Raw genomic sequence first — 17770 nt, forward strand, 5'->3', positions numbered from 1 at the left:
CGTTTGTAGGCAAACAGTCCAGCTGTTTCGCGAACCCTTTATTAAATTCTTTTTATTAAATTCTCGTTGCTAGAATAAAGCGTTTTGATGACGGCCAGGCTTTTATGCCGCTTTTCACCCTGATTCTGAAACAGACTTTTGTTCATGGTTCCGTTCGGCCCGTACGGGACGTGCTACTGCTTCAACTTCAAGCACGGATACACGTTCGCTCCTGAGCAGACCGGCGACATCTTCAACGGTGAGCTCGCCCCGGGGCCTCGGGAAAGTAGTGCGGGTGTATTTAGTACAGCGCTAGTTCCACGAGGTCCCACGAACCCAAGCAAACGAGTGGAATTAATTTCAGCACACGATTAAGCACTTCGTATAATGTACATACAAGTGAACAATTCCTTCTGAATTTTACAGCTAAGCTCTTAGCCGTTGGTTCTTCGCAATCTTTCGCGTCCTGGTAAAGAACATCGCCGTCCATGTCTTTATATCAAAGTCGCTGTTCGAGAGTTCGGCTGAGTTTTCTGGCATCTCTTTTAAAGTTCTGTCAATCGGTACAGAGATATGAACTAACGTGTGCCGCCACTTACCAACGAATGCCCAACTTATTGACGTTATGTGCACAATTTCCGGCAACAGGCCTTCGAATGGTCCTGGACGCCGAGATCGACGAATACCTGCCACTGTCCTCGGAGGTCGGATTCAAAGTCATGATCCACCAACCGGGCGTCGAGTCGGACTACAGCCGCAACGGAATCAACATCCCACCTGAATATGCAACTTACCTGCGCATCGAACAGGTGGGCCGCCGTCCCCTGCATGCCCAATTCACATCCTAGTTTTTACTCTAAACGCCTACTTGTGAAAAGACTACTGCAGTTATCGGCACATCACTGCTGTAATTACCTGCTGCTTCTGCAAAGCTAGTCCAGTGCATCCAAAACGGGAGAACATTTTACCATGGAATGTGATGGCGCATGCCCAGCTGCCGCAAAAAAAAAAAATAAACAAATAAATATTTGAACCGCAATCGTACCAGTGCGTGGCTTTCCGTGAAAGCTGCGCCAGCTGAAGTGTCCCGACGAAAGTTTAGCGCGTGCGCTGTCGGAGCCATGTCGCTTCTACGCCGGCGGAGACCTGCTGGCCGCGTTCATGAGCCCTCCGCACAGGGCGATGATACAGTGATCTGGAGGAACGGAATTGCTCGCCAAGGGCCTCGTGAGCGAGCCCTTCACTTCAGTTGATAACAAGACCTAAAAACAGAGAATGCACACTTCACTAAAGCACTTCTCCGTTTAAAGTGTACTGCTGCTGCTTTCTGGCCGGGTGCACTGCTGGGTTTTATCTTGCATTAGGTAACGCCGGTCCCCCAAGTATCACACCGGCGTGTCCCGGAAAATGACCTGTCGGAAGGCCACCCGGAAAAGTTACACGAGATATCGCTAGCTGGGAAGCGACTGGCGAAGCGGAGGAAGGTGTGCTCGGGGAAGTAAGTCCCAGTTCGTGGGTGTATCCCGTTCTCTGCCGCAGTGGGGACTTGCTGCAGCTAGGGTGAGGGGCAGGGGCTATTAGGGGCTATTATTATTATGCACGTAACTGATATATAAAAGTGACGTATACAAACACAAAAGTCCCGACAAAAATCAAGCCAAACATTTGGAACATGCGAGAATAGTAACCACTGAACTTTATGAACGGAGGCACGTGCAATCTTTAGACACGAGTTCCTCCCACCGGGGGCGGTATAGAAAACTGGTTATGCAGCTACTCCGGTTCCAGAGTATATTGTTTCTCGCAAAGGGAGGCTCCCTTAAGTGAACTGGCACGTCTCAGAAAATTCACTCTATTTGTTCCTCCCTGTTTTGCGATTGCTGGAATCGGCGTCGCAGAGACAATTTAGAACTTTACCTGTGCGATCGTGAGGACTTCTACGTCACCACGCAAAGCTTCGTGTTCACTTTTTCTTTTAATCTCTTCTTTTTCCCCCCTTTCTTCTGCCCTACTTTTTTTAAGGCCTTTACTCCCTTCTCCCCATCCCCGCAGAGTAGCATGTAGGCGGGAACATGCCGGCAAACCTCTCTGCTTTCATCTAATAAAGAGCTCTCTCTCTCTCGTGTGCTTGTTTACGGGTGATCTCTGCATTCATCTTCCCAAGCGCTGATTAAAAGCGAGACTGCGCAACGACCCGCCGCGGTGGCTCAGTGGCTAAGGCGTTGCGCTGCTGAGCACGAGGTCGCGGGTTCGATTCCCGGCCGCGGTGGCCGCTTTTCTGATGGAGGCGAAAAGCCAAAACGCCCGTGTGTACGAGATTTCGGCGCACGATAAAGATCCCCAGGTGGTCAAAATTAAACCGGAGCCCTCCACTACGGCGCGCCTCATCGCCTGCGTTGCGTCGGCGCGTTAAACCCCACAATCAATCAATCAATCGAGACTGCGCAACGCGGTAATCTCTAATTTGGTTCTTCACCACGGAGAGTATTTGCGGTGGAAAGGAAGCGTAGAAACTGGAGCGTGTAAAAGATTTACGCGTGCTCTGTAGATGCCCACGTGGCCTGAACTAATCCGGAGTCCTCGAATACGCCACGTCCAGGTGTGACATCACCTTCGAATTGAATTTGAATGGCATAAACGCCGAATTTACATCGTCGTAAAAGCGAACACCGCGTTACCGCTCCGCCGGCGATCGCACGCATACGGCACGCCAGATGCATAGCACAAACGCCTCTGAAATAAAACAGCAGTATGCCGTGTCCTTCGTTTTCTTTTTTTTTCCGGCACCTCGTTTTCGCCATTCAGTAAATGACTACACCTGCTTTCGAGCTGCGCCATTTGTATTTAAGCTACGCAAACTAACGGGCGGAGTGATTATTTGATTGATTAATCTATTGATTCACTGATCGGTTAATCAATCAATTAATAATGTAATTGATTGATTTAGTGACTGAGTGAGTTCAAAACAACAAACATCGTCCGCCCAGAACGTCGCTCAAAGGCTGGCCTGTTTACACAAAAAAATGGAAGCGGCTTTAGCTCACCTAACCTTAATATGCAAAGCAAAAGCTTGGCTTAGTCTGGTTGAGTCTTGGTTTCGCTTGGGTAAATATTTAATGTAGCTGTATTGCTGACCACGGCTCAAATCCGTTCGGTCCCGTGCAACGCTCACAGAAGGGAGCCCGGCCTCGCTTTCATTCTCGGCGAACGCGGCGTTCCTCTTTCACGGCGAACGCGGCGCAAAATGAGTCACATCGCCCGAGACGCCCCAGCGGCGCATGCGTGGGAGGCTGCGGGTTTGATCGGCGCTGTCGATCAGCCGAGCGGCCGCTCCGTCACTGCCGCGACGGGAGCGGCCACGATGTGAGCAGAACGACTTAAAATTGGGCCTTGTGCACAGCGCCGACAGCGGGCCCGGCGAATCATGCGATGCACTTCGAGGGGCGTGTCTCCGGTCAAAACGTTAACTTGGGCATCCTCCGCGAAACCGCTGCACGAAATCTGTACAGCTTTGCTTTAAAAACTATAAACCCAGTGCCGTACAGTGCGAAATCTGCTGAAACAGCGGAGTTGTGGGTTGTTCTTACGAAGATTCCGTTTAGCTTCGACTTCTCTTATGCGTAATCTTAGAGTCCTCTTACCGGATAATTGTCGTACAATTTGGTTCCGGATAGTTCCAGTAAAACAACAGTTACAGCCATTTTCTGGGACCATAGATGGTCATATACTGACTGCAGACGGTAATCGTGTAACGTTTACAACTCCACTGTAAACTAACTAATCATGACAAGTAAATAAAACTCGACACTATGATAAAGTCATCTTAGCGGCCAACTGTCATACAATTTCTTCACGATACTTTTGATAACATAAGAGTTAAAGCCGTTTTCTGTAATCATACGTACTCCCTCCGTAGATGACCATGCTTCACTGCGCAACCGGCAATGTAGGAAAGCCGGCTTACAAAACCAAGCTTACACTGATCTTCACCTCTAAACACAAACGCGTGACACCTTTCCAGCAGAGACTGTCGTCAAGGCTAGCCCTAGAGCAGCTCCGCTTTTAAAATGAATCATCGAGGTTACGCATGTCTGGTTTTGCGGAGGCTTGACCGTGTAACCGCTGTTTCCGTCTGCAGATGACGATACGGAGACTGGAACCGCCGTACCCCGAGCCGTGCCGCCACGACTGGCCGCCCGGGTACGAAGAAATTCTCTTCACCAAGACTCGGTACACGTTGCAGGTGAGGCTACTGTCCCGTCTACTGTCTTGTGTCCCCGTCTAGTGCGCTTTTTACCATGTCGAGGCTACCAACGCGTGGTCGAAGACCATTCACGATTGATAATGAGTTGAACAGGCAGACTCTGAGCTAGTTGCTTCACGATTCAGTCAGCTTTCAGGTTAACCTACACAAAGTAATGGTAGATCTAATGCGCCGAGGCGACACACAGTCAGCGCTGTGGGAGGACTCCCGCTAGGGGGCCAAGCGATGCACGCACGTCTGCAATCGGCTCCGTGTTTGTTCTTTCTGTTTACCGGCTGAACCCATCTACGCTGACGAGAGAAGCGCCGCGGGATCCGCGAGGCCCCACGGAACCTCGCGATACCACGTTCTTCGTTTTTGGTGCAGCACAAGGTCAGCTACGAGCCGTTCAACATTTCGCCCCGCCGCACACCTGGCTAAGCCTACACAGGCTGGCCACGCCGGCTTCCCTCGCCGATGCCGGTAACGCACGTGTCCCGTGCCAACGTTACTAGATTATGCCCCGTGCGACGCTGGCGGAGCTGAACGCGACCGCGCCAGCTTTGGATCGCGGTGCCGGCTAATACCTCGTCATGGAGTCCGTCGTGCTCGGAGAAGATATCTCTCCCGAAGAAATGGAAGAACCCGGATGGGCCACCATTCGGCGACGACAAGCCTCTCTGAAAGCCACCCCCGGCGTCCCGCCCAACAAGACGCCAACTGCACATGACACCTCCAAGCAACGGAAGAAAGGTCAGCGCCCTTCGCACCGGCAACCGCCTGAGCCTCTGCCGCCCGGTGACATAAAAATTGTTCTCCGACCGCGGGGCGGTCTCGCGCTTGCCTCGCTGCTTCTGGTTCTACTCGCCGACCACATTCAACACCAAGCGGGTGTTCCACCGAACGGCGAGGACCAAGTGCGCGTTCAAGCCAAGTCGAACTTTGTTGTCGTAAGCACCCCGGACGAAGAACGAGCAGTAAGGTACGCAAACGCAAACATCTCGACGCTCATAATCAACGGCAAAGGATATAACGTGGCGGCGCATGTATCGGCACCAGCGAAGACGTCAACAGGAATCATCTTCAACGTGCCGGAATCAGACACAGCAGAGCATCTTCAACTTCAACCCCCAACTGAAAATTCTCGACGTTCGCAGACTGAATACATCCAGGATTGGGCAGATACTTTTCGATGGACCCCATGTTCCATACTGGGCCAGGTACCGCGCCACTACATACCGCTGTAAACCTTTCCGCCAGAAGACTGAGGCCTGCACCCGATTCTGGAACACCGGCCACAGGCAGGACGTTTGCCCTGGGCAGCAAACAGCAACAAGATGCGCCCTGTGTGGTGCCATCGACGCGCCGGAACAGCATCCATGCACGCCCAGGTCAGTAGCGGTCCCAGAGTGTGGTTTTGGAGGGGGCGATTACTATTATTATTATTATTTTTTTTTTTTTTGGGGGGGGGGGGGGGGCGAATAAAGAACTGCGCCCTCCTTGCACCAGTTTTTCGGAGGAGGTGATCACCATGCCGGCGTGCGCGCGTATACGGAGTAACCCGCTTGTGCCGCACAATCACTTAGCGGCACAGCGGTTTTTGGCCCCCCTTAGGCGGTACAACGGCTGGCTCCAGCCCACATTTCTGACGTTCGCAACACGTTTGCGACCTCGCACAAGTGAGATGCTTAAAAAAACAAAAATTAAAAAGCTGAGGACCTCTTTGGGGGGGAAGGGGGGGGGGGGCGCGATCGCCCCCTTCGCCTCTCCCCCCCCCTCTCCCCCTTGGGACCGCCACTGGCCCAGGTGCATCGTCTGTGGAGGGGGCCATGTGACCGGTTCCAGCGAGTGTCAGCAGCGGTTTCGTCCCCGCAAGACCCTCGCCATGGCAGTCTCCACCGTGCCCGACAAGGATCAGTTTCCGCCGCTACCTCAACGTGAGGAGAAGCTGAAACCACCCAAGCAAGATTACGGCAAGGAGCAACAAGAAGCCGGCCTGACAACATCGAGCAACGTCCCCGGGACCAAAGAACGCAACCAACAGGTGGACAGTCCCCGCTTGCCTCCCTCTGCTCACATGCAAAAGGATCAGTTTAACGTAACTCCCCCCAATCCAATGGCAGACATAATTCGAGAACTGTGCACTATTAGACTTGAAATCTCCTCACTCAAAGCATAAAAATATGTTACTCAAAGCTCGCATGCAAATGGCCGCACTTGATTCTGAACAAGCAGCATCCCCTAATCCCCCAAAACGCAAGACACCATGCACGCCGAATCTCGAGGAACAAGGATCCACTCCCCCTATCCTGGAACAACGTGTCGGAAAAATCGAGCAGATTCTAGTGGAACAAAAAACTGAATATACTCAGTTATACCAAATCTTCCTAGGAAACCTAACCACCATGCAGTCCACCATAGACGCCATTAGAGCAGAAATGCACAATAATATCCAACGGATAACTACCAGCATAGAAGCAACAAACGCGCCGGTGGTAGATATTACAGGTGTCGACATCTCTTGATTAGGCCCAGCAACCTATCAAGAATTCCAAGAATAAAATTACCCGAATTTGCCAGTGGAATTGCCGGGGATTCTCACAGAAGAAAGCTGTCCTACAACAGTATATTCAAAATGTCTATACACCCCCTGATATTATAGCTCTACAAGAAGTTGGAAAATCTGTAAAACTTCCGGGATATAAAGCATACCAAGCATGCAGAACAGAACCCAATCACGGCGATACTTATACAGTGAAACATTCCTGCCAGCAGGACTCAATTTGACTTCATCGATATCCCTCACGATTTCCTCACTATTTTACGCACAAAACGAAATCAAACCAAACTTTTCCTGCTTAATATATACAGTAAACCTAAGGCCAAAGATCATAGATTTAACTTTTCTCGCTTGCCCGCAAAAAAAGCTGGACTCCATAGCCTAGTCATAGTTGGAGATTTTAATGCACCACACACGGCTTGGGATTTTAATGCACCACCTCCAGAATACAAGAAAAGGGCAGGACCTTTGGGATCAAGCACAAATGCATCACCTTACACTCGAGAACGAACCGAACACCCCCACCAGGATAGGAAACAGCATACAACGCGACTCTACACCAGACCTTACATTCACTATGCACATAAAGAAATCGCAATGGACTGTAACAGACGTCAATCTCGGCAGTGACCACTTTATTGTTCAAACCGATCTTGAACTCAAGCACCCAATTAAAAGGCTACCTAGGCAAACACGGCTCATAGACTGGGATGAATTCAGGAAACTACGCCTAGCCAAGCAGGAATCCCAAAACAGTGCAGACCTTATAGATCTACAAAGCTGGACCACTCAACTTATACAAGACACAGAATTGGTCACAAAAACATTAGACCCGGAAATCCCCGCTGACAATACAGATTCACATCCACTACACTTATGGGAGGCACAGAAAAGCATTCGTATGCGGTGGAGAGGCAATAAACACAATCGTAAACTTAAGCGCAAACTCGCTGAATTGGAAAAACAAATACAAGAACATGCAGCACACCTTGCACAAGCTCAATGGGACGAAATTTGCAACCAGATGCAGGGAAACCTGAGTATGAAGCACACCTGGCATTTACTGAAGCATCTAATAAATCCCAACCACTTCAAAGCGGAGCAGAATCACAGGCTTACTCACACAATTCAAAATTATCAAGGCTCTGATGCAACACCCCTCAACGATATCATAGACACATACCTTCCCAAAGGCACCCATGATACACTTCCAACCTACGCCGGCCAAGACAACCCTGAACTAGATAAAGAGATTTCCGAGGCAGAGGTTAGGGCAGCTATCCTTAAAGTTAGACCTAACTCTGCACCAGGTATAGGCAGGGTTACCAACAGGATGCTAAGGAATCTAGATGCTAACTCTATTACAGCCATCACGAACTTCTTTAATCACCATTGGACTCAAGGCACTTTGCCTCGATCCTGGAAACATGCAAAAGTCACATTTATCCCCAAACCAGGAAAACCACTCGCGCTTAAAGGAGTACTGACACGAAATTTCAAAGCTGAGATAACTATGTAAAACGCTTCCTTTTTATCAGAAGATATCTCCCAGGAAGTTTCAACAGCAACAGTTCAGCGAAACATATTTAAAATCCATTTTAATTATCGCCCGCACGAGAAAGCCCAGAGCGGGCCGACATGACATCATCTGCTACTTGCCCCCAAACTGACGACGTCGGGGCTCCCGTGACAAAGCCGACGCGCTGGCTGTGGTTGGCGCGCGCTGCTCGGGCGTGTGTACACGTCATGGTTTTGGGACTGACGTCATGCTGCCCGGGCCTGTGGGGACGGCGAAGACCTCGGCCGGTCTGGGCGCGCGCGTGCGCGCTTCCAGAGAGGCAGCGATGCGGCAAGAATGGTGACGTCATGTGATACATCCTGTTATGGCGGCCGCTCGGCGTTTTTCAGTCGAAACCGAAACTGGCACGAATAAACGACGCCGTAAATGAATGTTTACGCTGCGCTCGACCGTCTAATCTGCCATTCTATGATTAGTGGGCTGGTAGGCACGCATAACAGCGAAAAAAACGTAACACGAAAATTTCGTGTCAGTACTCCTTTAAACATCTCCGACCAATCTCTCTGACGTCCTGCCTCGGAAAGCTAATTGAGCACATTATACACAACAGACTCGTCAAGCATTTACAGCAAAAACAACTCCTTCCTCACACAATGATTGGTTTCCGACCTAAACTATCCACACAGGACATTATTCTTCAACTGTCCCACGACATAATCACGCCACAGCACAAACATGACAATGCCGCTATACTAGCATTAGATTTAACTATCCTTTGATAATGTTTCACACACAACGATACTCAAAGGCTTACAATCTACAGGCCCAGGATCACGAACATATAATTCTATCCGAAGTTTTCTCACGAACAGGACAGTACAAATCGCCGATATTACTTCCACCACCATGACTCTCCCTTCAAAAGGCACGCCACAAGGCGCCGTCCTTTGGCCTTTACTGTTTAATCTTCCGTCCTAACCGTCCCCCAACAACTCCACCAAATCCCTAATCTTAATTTTGGTTTGTACGCCAACTACATTACACTTTGGATCAACAAAGGCAGCGACGCTGAAATGGAGAGCACTCTACAAAAAAGAGTAGAAATAGTGATAGAAGAGGCTGGTAGAGCAGGTCTCACCTGTTCGCCAACCTAATCCGAGCTGCTCATTCTCCCATCAAAAACGCAAAACTTATCCCCCCCCCCCCGAATATCCACATACACATGCGAGGCGACCCCATCCCGAAGGTTGAAATAATTAAAATCTTGTGCTTAACCATCCAACATAACAGATCAAATACTCACTTCATACGCCAGCTCGAACAACACGCCATACAAACGATAGGTTTAATTCGACGAGTTACCAATAGACACAGAGGCCTCAGGGAAGCTGAACGCCTCCGTCTCCTTCAAACCTTTGTCCTTAGCACGGTGTCCTACTCCTTTCCATATCTAAACCCATCTAAAACAGAGCTTAATAAAGTCAACCTCATACTCAGAAAAGCCTATAAAGCAGCGCTACTACTGCCCCTCACCACTTCCACTGCCAAATTCGAAGCTCTACGTGACCATAACACCGCGGAAGAACTCATTGAGGCTCATCTCGTAAATCGCTAGACTCGCAAAAACTACCCCTGGCGCTCATATTCTCCAGAGGTTAAGAATTTCCCCTCTAGACCCCCCAGAAGACAAAACCACACTCTCTCACGGCATCCATTCTAACTTAATTATCAAGCCTATACCCAGAAACATGCACCCACAATTCAACACCAAAAGGCGTTCGCAACGCGCACAAGCGTTACATAAAAAATACCGCGACAAAGATGACGTCCATTACGTCGACGCAGCCGAATATCTGCGGCATGGTGCCTTCTCAATCGTCTCCAATTGCCCTTCCAATCAGGTACAGCGCAACGTCCGCACCACCAACCCAGCCACAGCGGCAGAGGCGGTGGTAGCATTAGCGCTAACGCAAAAGCCGACCCCCTCCACAATCATCACCGATTCTAAAACGGCCGGCAGTTCAAAAGTTCGCCTCCGGCTATATTTCGCCCCAGACACTCAAAATTCTCCAACAAGCACCACCAACATCCCCGTTAGAAATCATCTGGGCTCCGGTGCATACTGGCCTGGAGGGGAATGAAGTTGCCCACAGTATGGCTCGAGAACTCACCATCCGAGCCGGGCCCAGCTCGTTCCCCTACCATGGCGCCAGATCCGCTAGAGACTGGATGATCACCTACAATGAAATTACCATCCACTACCGCCTCTGTCGCCGTGTATACCCCCGGCACACACACAGCTCACCATCCAGCAAGAACGCACATGGCGTCTTTTACAGACGAACACGTTTCCCAATCCCGCTAAATTACACCTAATTCAGCCAGCCATATACCTTTCACCTGACTGTACAGCCTGCCAGTCCCTCGGCACCCTTCAGCACCTTATGCGGGGATTCCCGGGAGACCCCTACCCGGAAATAACCACGTGTGAGCAGTGGTAGGAGGCGTTGCGCTGCCCAGACCAGGAGCCTCGAGCTTCACTGGTCGCCCGGGCGGCCGCGGTCGCCGCCAAAACGGCGGCCACCTTCGTCAACTGACTGTGCTCCTAAATAAATGTGCTTTTTTTGTAGCGTAAGCTACACTGGCCGAGGTTGAGCAGTTTCGCGTGTGCCGTGAAGGGCCGTTCTGCGCAAGCGCGAGGGACATTGGATTGGATTGGCTTGGATTAAAGTGGATTGTGTTGCGTCATAGTCGCGGCAGACGCACTGGCGCCGGCGCGTGCCGAGGTATGCGCCTCAATTGCGCAGTAGCCAAGTCTGACGCTGCACCGGAGCCGCTTGATAGCCGTTTCGCGTGGCTCGTGAAGAGTTGTGCTGAGCATGCGCGAGGAGCAGTGACTGGACAGGACTGGACTGGACTGCACTGGACTGGATCTGACTGGATTGCTGAACGCTACGTATATCCTGGCATAGCAGAGCTAAGCCACTACTAATTTTTCTTCTTCAGCGCTGTGCGCCGTCGCATTTCAGCAGCAGAGCTGTTTAGGCCGACAAATCCGTCCGGCGGAGACAGAAAACCCCGAGCGCGCGTAAGCGTGTGCCTTGCAGCGACCGCCCGGCATCGTCTATGCTTGCGCGTGGGCTTACGCCACACGAGGAGCTCGAGCGCACGTGAGCGCTTACATCGCGGCGACCGGGGCGCCACGGGTTCGCCGCACCGAAGACGATGACGGCGAATCTGTCAAGCCACCCCTGCGCAATGCACACGTGGAGACGGCCTCCGTACCAGCTGACGAAGAAGTGGGGAACAGTCCGCCAGCGTTGGTGGCGGGATCTCCTCGCAGTGCACGTGCGCTCGCGCCTCGAGTTCCGAGCGCAGAAAATCTTGCGCTACTGGCGCCGAGTTGCGCTGCCGGTTGCGGCCGGGAATAGACACAAAGAGAGAGAGAGAGAGAGAGAGAGAGAGAGAGAGAGAGAGAGATCACTTTATTTTCCAAAGCAAGTTGGCTAGGAACGCGTGGTGGCTGCCGGCCGAAGGTTGGCGGCGACGGTGGCGGCTCGGTCAACCAGAAGTATTTGATTTGATTCTGGGGTTTAACGCGCCGACGCAACGCAGGCGATGAGGCGCGCCGTAGTGGAGGGCTCCGGATTAATTTTGACCACCTGGGGATCTTTATCGTGCGCCGAAATCTCGTACACACGGGCGTTTTTGCTTTTCGCCTCCATCAGAAAAGCGGCCGCCGCGGCCGGGAATCGAACCCGCGACCTCGTGCTCAGCAGCGCAACGCCTTAGCCACTGAGCCACCGCGGCGGGTGCAACCAGAAGTAGCTGCACAGCGCGTCCTTCCACTGCTCTATGCTGGAGGTGGGGGGGATTGGGTTAAAAGGACAGACCCACATGGCGTTGGTTAGAGTGTCCAGGGAGTCACAGAGGGGACAGTTGGGTAAAGGGAGCTCGAAGGGATAGAGCTTGCGAAGGTGGGAACGACTGGCGAGGGAATTGGTCTGAAGGAGTCGCCATAGGCGCTCCTGGGCATTGGTTAGCGATGTGTGGGCGGGGGAATTGTGGCGGCAAAAGAGGCGGTAATGCTCCGTGACTTCTTGGTACGAGAGTAGTCGATTGCGGGCCGACCGAGCACAGTGGTAGGGAGCAGGGGCAAGCCCAGCACGGCGGGTGAGTTCTGCTGCTTTGTGGGCCCTCTCCTTGCCTCCCACCCCAGTGTGGGCCGGGGTCCAGACGATGTCGACTGGTTGGATGGGGGGATCTTGGAGGAGAATTTTGGGTGCCGTAGCCGAAATGCTAATGCGAATGAAGTTTTGAACGGCCTTCTTCCAATCAGTTATAATTTGTGGTTGCGGCCTGGTGATACTCTTCCGTCGTTGCGATGAAAAGTGTCCGTACGGTGAGGGACGTGACCGGTTGAGGAGAGTGACTACTGCCAGAGCAAAGCCGTCCGCGTGTCGGTACTCCGTGGCGTCTACGTAGCAAAGTGGCTATAGGTTACGACAGCACAGCTGCAACATGGTGCCCGAGCCGCCCCCTTTTATAGGGAATTCACTGGCGCTATCGCCCTACTAGAACAGCAGTTCTCGTGGGATCACCTCGTTACGGTTAAGCCTCGTCGACTGTACCGCGACATTCTCGCAAAGCTCCTCCCTCCCCCCTCAAGCTTCTGCCGCCCCCTGCCACGCTTGCCTTCTCTATGGGGATCCACTCTGCTACCCTTAGTGACCAACGTGCCGTAGTGCTGTTGCTTATGTATGTACTGAAGGCAAAATGAAGTCAAAAGACTGACTTATGTCTTTTGTGTTGCCTCTAGGACACTGGGAGGAAGGATAACTATTTGTTGCCTTACATTCTTTTTCTGAAGATTGTGCTTCCTCAAGTAAACATAAAGTCGAGCATGTAAGCCTTAATTATACTCGAAAGGTTAAGTTTTTTTTGGCTTGGCTAGAGATGGTAAGAAACAATGCCGATGGTTTGTGGAAATTCTGCAGCAGTATACGTTATTTCGTGCTAGTGAGGTATGATAAATTCGCAGAATTAATATTACCAACTGGTACGTTTGTATGAAAGAGTGGCATAAGAAGGATACATATTGAACGAGGCTGTTCGAAGTGCCTCGTCACTCCCATTACGAAAAAAAAGTGGGAGGGAGAAGAATATACAGACCAGAAAAAGTAAAAAGAACACAAAAAGCCGAATAGAAAATGAAGCAATGAAAACAAAAACAACCTAAAAAGTGGCTTCCGATTGTCCTAGTCTGTGTTTTCCTTCCGGGTAGTTGTAAAATGGCTTATCCTTGCAACTAAATGCTGAAGCGGTGTACTGTTTTTTGGGGCAGAGCTTGCGGTAGAAATATATTGCGACAGAAAAAAAAAGGACACAGCCAGACGAGAGCAACAAGAGCAACAACAATGTCAAAAGATAACCTAAGGCAGAAAAACTTCAATTAAAACACGGTTAAAAAAAAAAAAAAAAAAGCTCACTGAGTGGGTTTTCAACCTCGGCCCTTTGAATCAGTAGGCGAGTACATAACCTCCAAGCCACCAAAACAGCGCGCGACCAGATCGTAAACCTAGGTCTAAATACTTGAGCTCACATAATCTTGCTAAGCCTTCATTTGAGTGATTTGTTTGCCTGCGTGGATTTGACGCACGGTGCTTTTGTGTGCGTGCGTGCGTGCGTGCGTGTGCTTGCGCGCGCGTGTGTGTGTGTGTGTGTGCGCGCGCGCGCTCGCGTGTGTGTGTGTGCGTGTGTGTGTGTGTGTGCGTATGCGTGTGTTTGCGTATGTCTGCGGGGAATAATTTTTTTTATCCGGCCGTTCTGTTTGTGAAAAGCCCACAAACAGTGAATGCTTGGACGCTGAACAAAACACAAAACAGTCAATCTAGATGTAGATGACGATGATAATAACTTCGTTTGTTAATTCATTTTCATTCGCTTTTGAGTATCAACAACTTACGACAACAAAAGAGGTTGCTCGCATCAAGAAAATATACTGCCATTATATATATGTTTGCTATTATCAACTTTAACAAAATACTATAATGGCGTCTGCCTAGTTTGCTTCAGGGGTGATGATGACGGAAGAAAGAACTCTATGACTGCTAGATAGCCAACTGTAGTAATAAGTCTAGTCTAGGCTAGCATATATGCAGTCATTGTTATAGCATAGAGAAATAAAAAAATTAGAAGAGTGGACACACGGGCTTATCGCGGCCGAGTGGCGTGACTCGCGCGCCTTCCGGCAGTCGGCGCAAGTGGTAAAACACTATATATTTAAAATTAAGCTAACACACAATATTATACTTTTAAAATTTTGTTACACATTAGACTACACATTTTTATTTGTGTAATAAGTTGAATGGCTGTCAATGTAAATTTTTGTGGCTTCTTTGCGCCAAGCCGCCAAGCCGCAAGCGCAAGCCGCCATTTGGCTCTTTCGGCAGCGTTTGCACGTGCGTTTCTGCAGCCTCGTGCTAACCTCTGTTGTTGAGAAGGAAACGCCTAGCGCTTTGTTTGCGACATCGGTTTTGCATCCTGAACGAAAGGTGAGACTTTCTTCTTTAAAGTGCTGGTGTGGCGTATCATATTTACGTTTCCTTGTACTGCAAACGCTGCGAGCACTGCGTAACCTCAGGGAATCAGGCATAGCTAGTGCTGCGTCTTTAAGATAAGCGCTTTGGAAACGCCCCGGAAAGGCGTAAGACACCATTTTTTAGCTGGACGTAATGGTATTTTAGGCTGGTTGTGCCGTTTTATCTAGCGCTGAGGGATGCCAGCGGTACGCGCCCGTCGTCGCACGTAGCGTTTACGTGCCGCAAACGACGGCTGTGAGTTGCGGAAGTGGCCGGCCGGCCGGCGGTCCGTAGGCGAAGCAGGCGTTGTGCGCTGTCGCTGCACTGAATTACGTGAGCCGCAGGCTGCGTTGTATTATACTAGCTAGCCATTGCTAGCTTGGCCAACTGTTACTGCTATTATGGCCGTGATGCGCTGCAAAGCCGTCCGGGCTAACGTACACGGCGAAGTAGCCGTATCTGCATTAATTTGACTTATCTGGGCATAACCAGCAGCCCTACACTCATCGTAAATTTTACACATGGGTGCATGCCAAGCTGCCTGCGTACAAAGCGAACCCGCTCGCCGACGCAGATAACGCGCGCTCGTCGCTTCGCTTTGGCGCGCCAGGTACGGTAAAAACGCTTCTTTCGTCGGCAGATAACAGCTTTGCTCGATGCGGGGTGAGTGCGCAGTGCATTGAAACCTTCAAATTTGGTCTTCGTTCTACATCGTATATCAATTCCGGTATCGCAGGCATTGCATACAACTGTTCCACACTTGCCGTTTTTTCAAGCGTTTGCTCTCTTTTCTCTGGTCATATTTTGGCTAGTTTCATTAAACACGTATTGCGCAGATTGCACCTATTTAGTCGGAACTGTGTGTTTCTTGTCATATCTTTTTAAGGCATGGCCTTTGGCGGTCAGTAGTACTCAGTACGACGCTCACTGCTGCTTGCCATGGTGCCCACACAGCGCCCAAATATACTTTCGCCAGGTGCCCGTTCTCGGGATGCGTTTCTTTCGCGAGGCCGTGGGGCAACAGGTTTGTTTAACGTTCAGCTCGCTCTCACTCTTCGTCCTGATTTTACAAAAAAAGACAAAGGGATTCAGGCTATGTGAGCAGCGTTATCATTTTTGTTAACCCAAACAATAGGTGAATTGCATTAAGAATGTGCCTAACCAGTGTTGCGAAATTACAAAGACCCATATTTTAAGTGTTGCTAATAGCTTGACCGCATGATTGCTGAATAGAATAAGAGAACTTGTGTTTTAAATAGGTGGCATGCACTGGAGGCAATACTTGAATACTAGTTGCAGTGAAATTTACAGACTATTCGCATATCATCTGTTATTGCAAGCAGTTTGTGTACTATATCACCTATCACCTGTGCAGGTCTACAGGTGCCCTCAAGACAGAGCCAACCAGCCAGCTGCATTCTTCATACCAAACATGGTGCAAGCACTTCATGAATCGTGCCCTCACAGGACTCACAAAAGTGGCCGTGCCAACTGTTCTCCCAGAGTTATTCAGTTGTATTAATGACTGCCTGCAATGCTTCTTGCTACCTTATTGATGCTTCTGATGGATACCGCAACTGTATTCCATCTATTGAACCTTGCCATTAGCACCTAAAATCTAACGCAAGTCTCGGCACTCAATAAGGCGTGACCACTTAAAAGACTATCGTTGACTCAAGGAACAAACGGTTTTTTATCACTGACATGCCTCATATTAAAACCACTAACAACAGCGTATAGTCTCCAAACTCCACTCGCAAGTTATTGTTGCTGCTAGCTGTAATATTGTGAAAACAGTACATTCACAAAAACCCTTTTACATTATGAAGACTGCCAGGGTAAGAGGTCATGCTAAATGTCGTTTGTCACCATACGTGCTGCCTGTTGTCGGACTGGCCTAGATGAAGAGAACCATGTTGGGACCTACGTTGTCAAATGCTTATGGGATTCTGTAATGTGCCACCATTGTCTCATACACGAGAAGCATATACTGCTTCCCTGTTTCTTATATTAGACTGTTCGTATTGACAGCGGAAGGCATGAATTTGTGTGCCTTAATCGAGCCTGGAACCTGTCGGTTGACTACGTGCACGTACCTAAAATATCCCTGCCTGGCCCTTTGCCTTTACTGGGAAGGCAACGCTTTCGGAAGGTAACCCGGCTTCTTGGGAAAATGCACCCTTTCAGGGAACCAATAGGAAGTTGATTTTTTTTCCTCTTAACCTTTTGCGTGTGCATCTCCACATAAATGGGATTTCTGTTCAATTACTGCTACTGATTTGAAGTTGCCCCGAGGCAATAGATCTCATCAGCGTTCATCAAATAAGCGAGGCCATCAAAGCCAAAGTTTTTCCCTTCTTTCACATCCTAACTGGAGAAATTGCCAGACTAAGAAGATTATCTGCGGAGATAGTGGTTGTAAACAGTTGCAAGTATCCCAGTGTCTAGATTATGTTATGGTTGATATTTTAGTATGACTGCAACAGCGAACAGCGTCTGAGGGTGTCGTAGATACAAGTAAATCTGTGGATGGCTGAGTTTCTCGGTTTTCTACATTTTCAATTACCGTGGAAAAAAAATCCTTTGTGTGGTTGTGGTACCTTTACTTTTGCATTTTTTTTCATTCCTGGAAACGTATTTTCCTCTCAGTACTGTGTATTGTCTCTGTTGTGTATTACTCACTGTTTATTATTATATGTGTGTTGCAAAGAATGATGACAATTTGAACTTGTTCCGTTTACTGCCATGCAATAAATATTTCTTCATTTATGGTGTGTCTCTTTTATGTGGCTCGGCAACATGTGAACACGCGACAGAATTCTTAACCAAGTGTGAGTGGTACTGTTAATTGCAATTTCACGTTTTCAGAAAAAGGTTTTTTTTTTTTG

At 49.6% G+C, this 17770-nt stretch overlaps 1 protein-coding gene and 1 long non-coding RNA gene across 3 annotated transcripts in view; both read left to right on the top strand.

Moving 5' to 3' along the window:
* The first annotated feature begins 396 nt into the window (after positions 1 to 396).
* Positions 397 to 17770, top strand: part of LOC144161981 (FMRFamide-activated amiloride-sensitive sodium channel-like) — a 47942-nt gene continuing 30568 nt past the window's right edge. For both annotated transcript variants that reach the window (XM_077692520.1, XM_077692521.1), the window contains exons 1-2: positions 397 to 788; positions 4118 to 4222. In XM_077692520.1, coding sequence (XP_077548646.1) covers positions 468 to 788; positions 4118 to 4222 — 426 coding nt within the window. In that variant the 5' untranslated portion in view covers positions 397 to 467. The remainder of the gene's footprint in view (positions 789 to 4117; positions 4223 to 17770) is intronic.
* On the top strand, positions 14731 to 17651 carry LOC144162684 (uncharacterized). Its single transcript, XR_013320743.1, has 2 exons — positions 14731 to 14855; positions 16258 to 17651. It is a non-coding gene; the product is annotated as an uncharacterized LOC144162684 (long non-coding RNA).

This window comes from Haemaphysalis longicornis, unplaced genomic scaffold, assembly GCF_048455015.1.
Source record: "Haemaphysalis longicornis isolate Haplotype H1 unplaced genomic scaffold, Haemaphysalis longicornis Haplotype H1 scaffold_12, whole genome shotgun sequence".
NCBI classification, from domain to species: Eukaryota; Metazoa; Arthropoda; class Arachnida; order Ixodida; family Ixodidae; genus Haemaphysalis; species Haemaphysalis longicornis.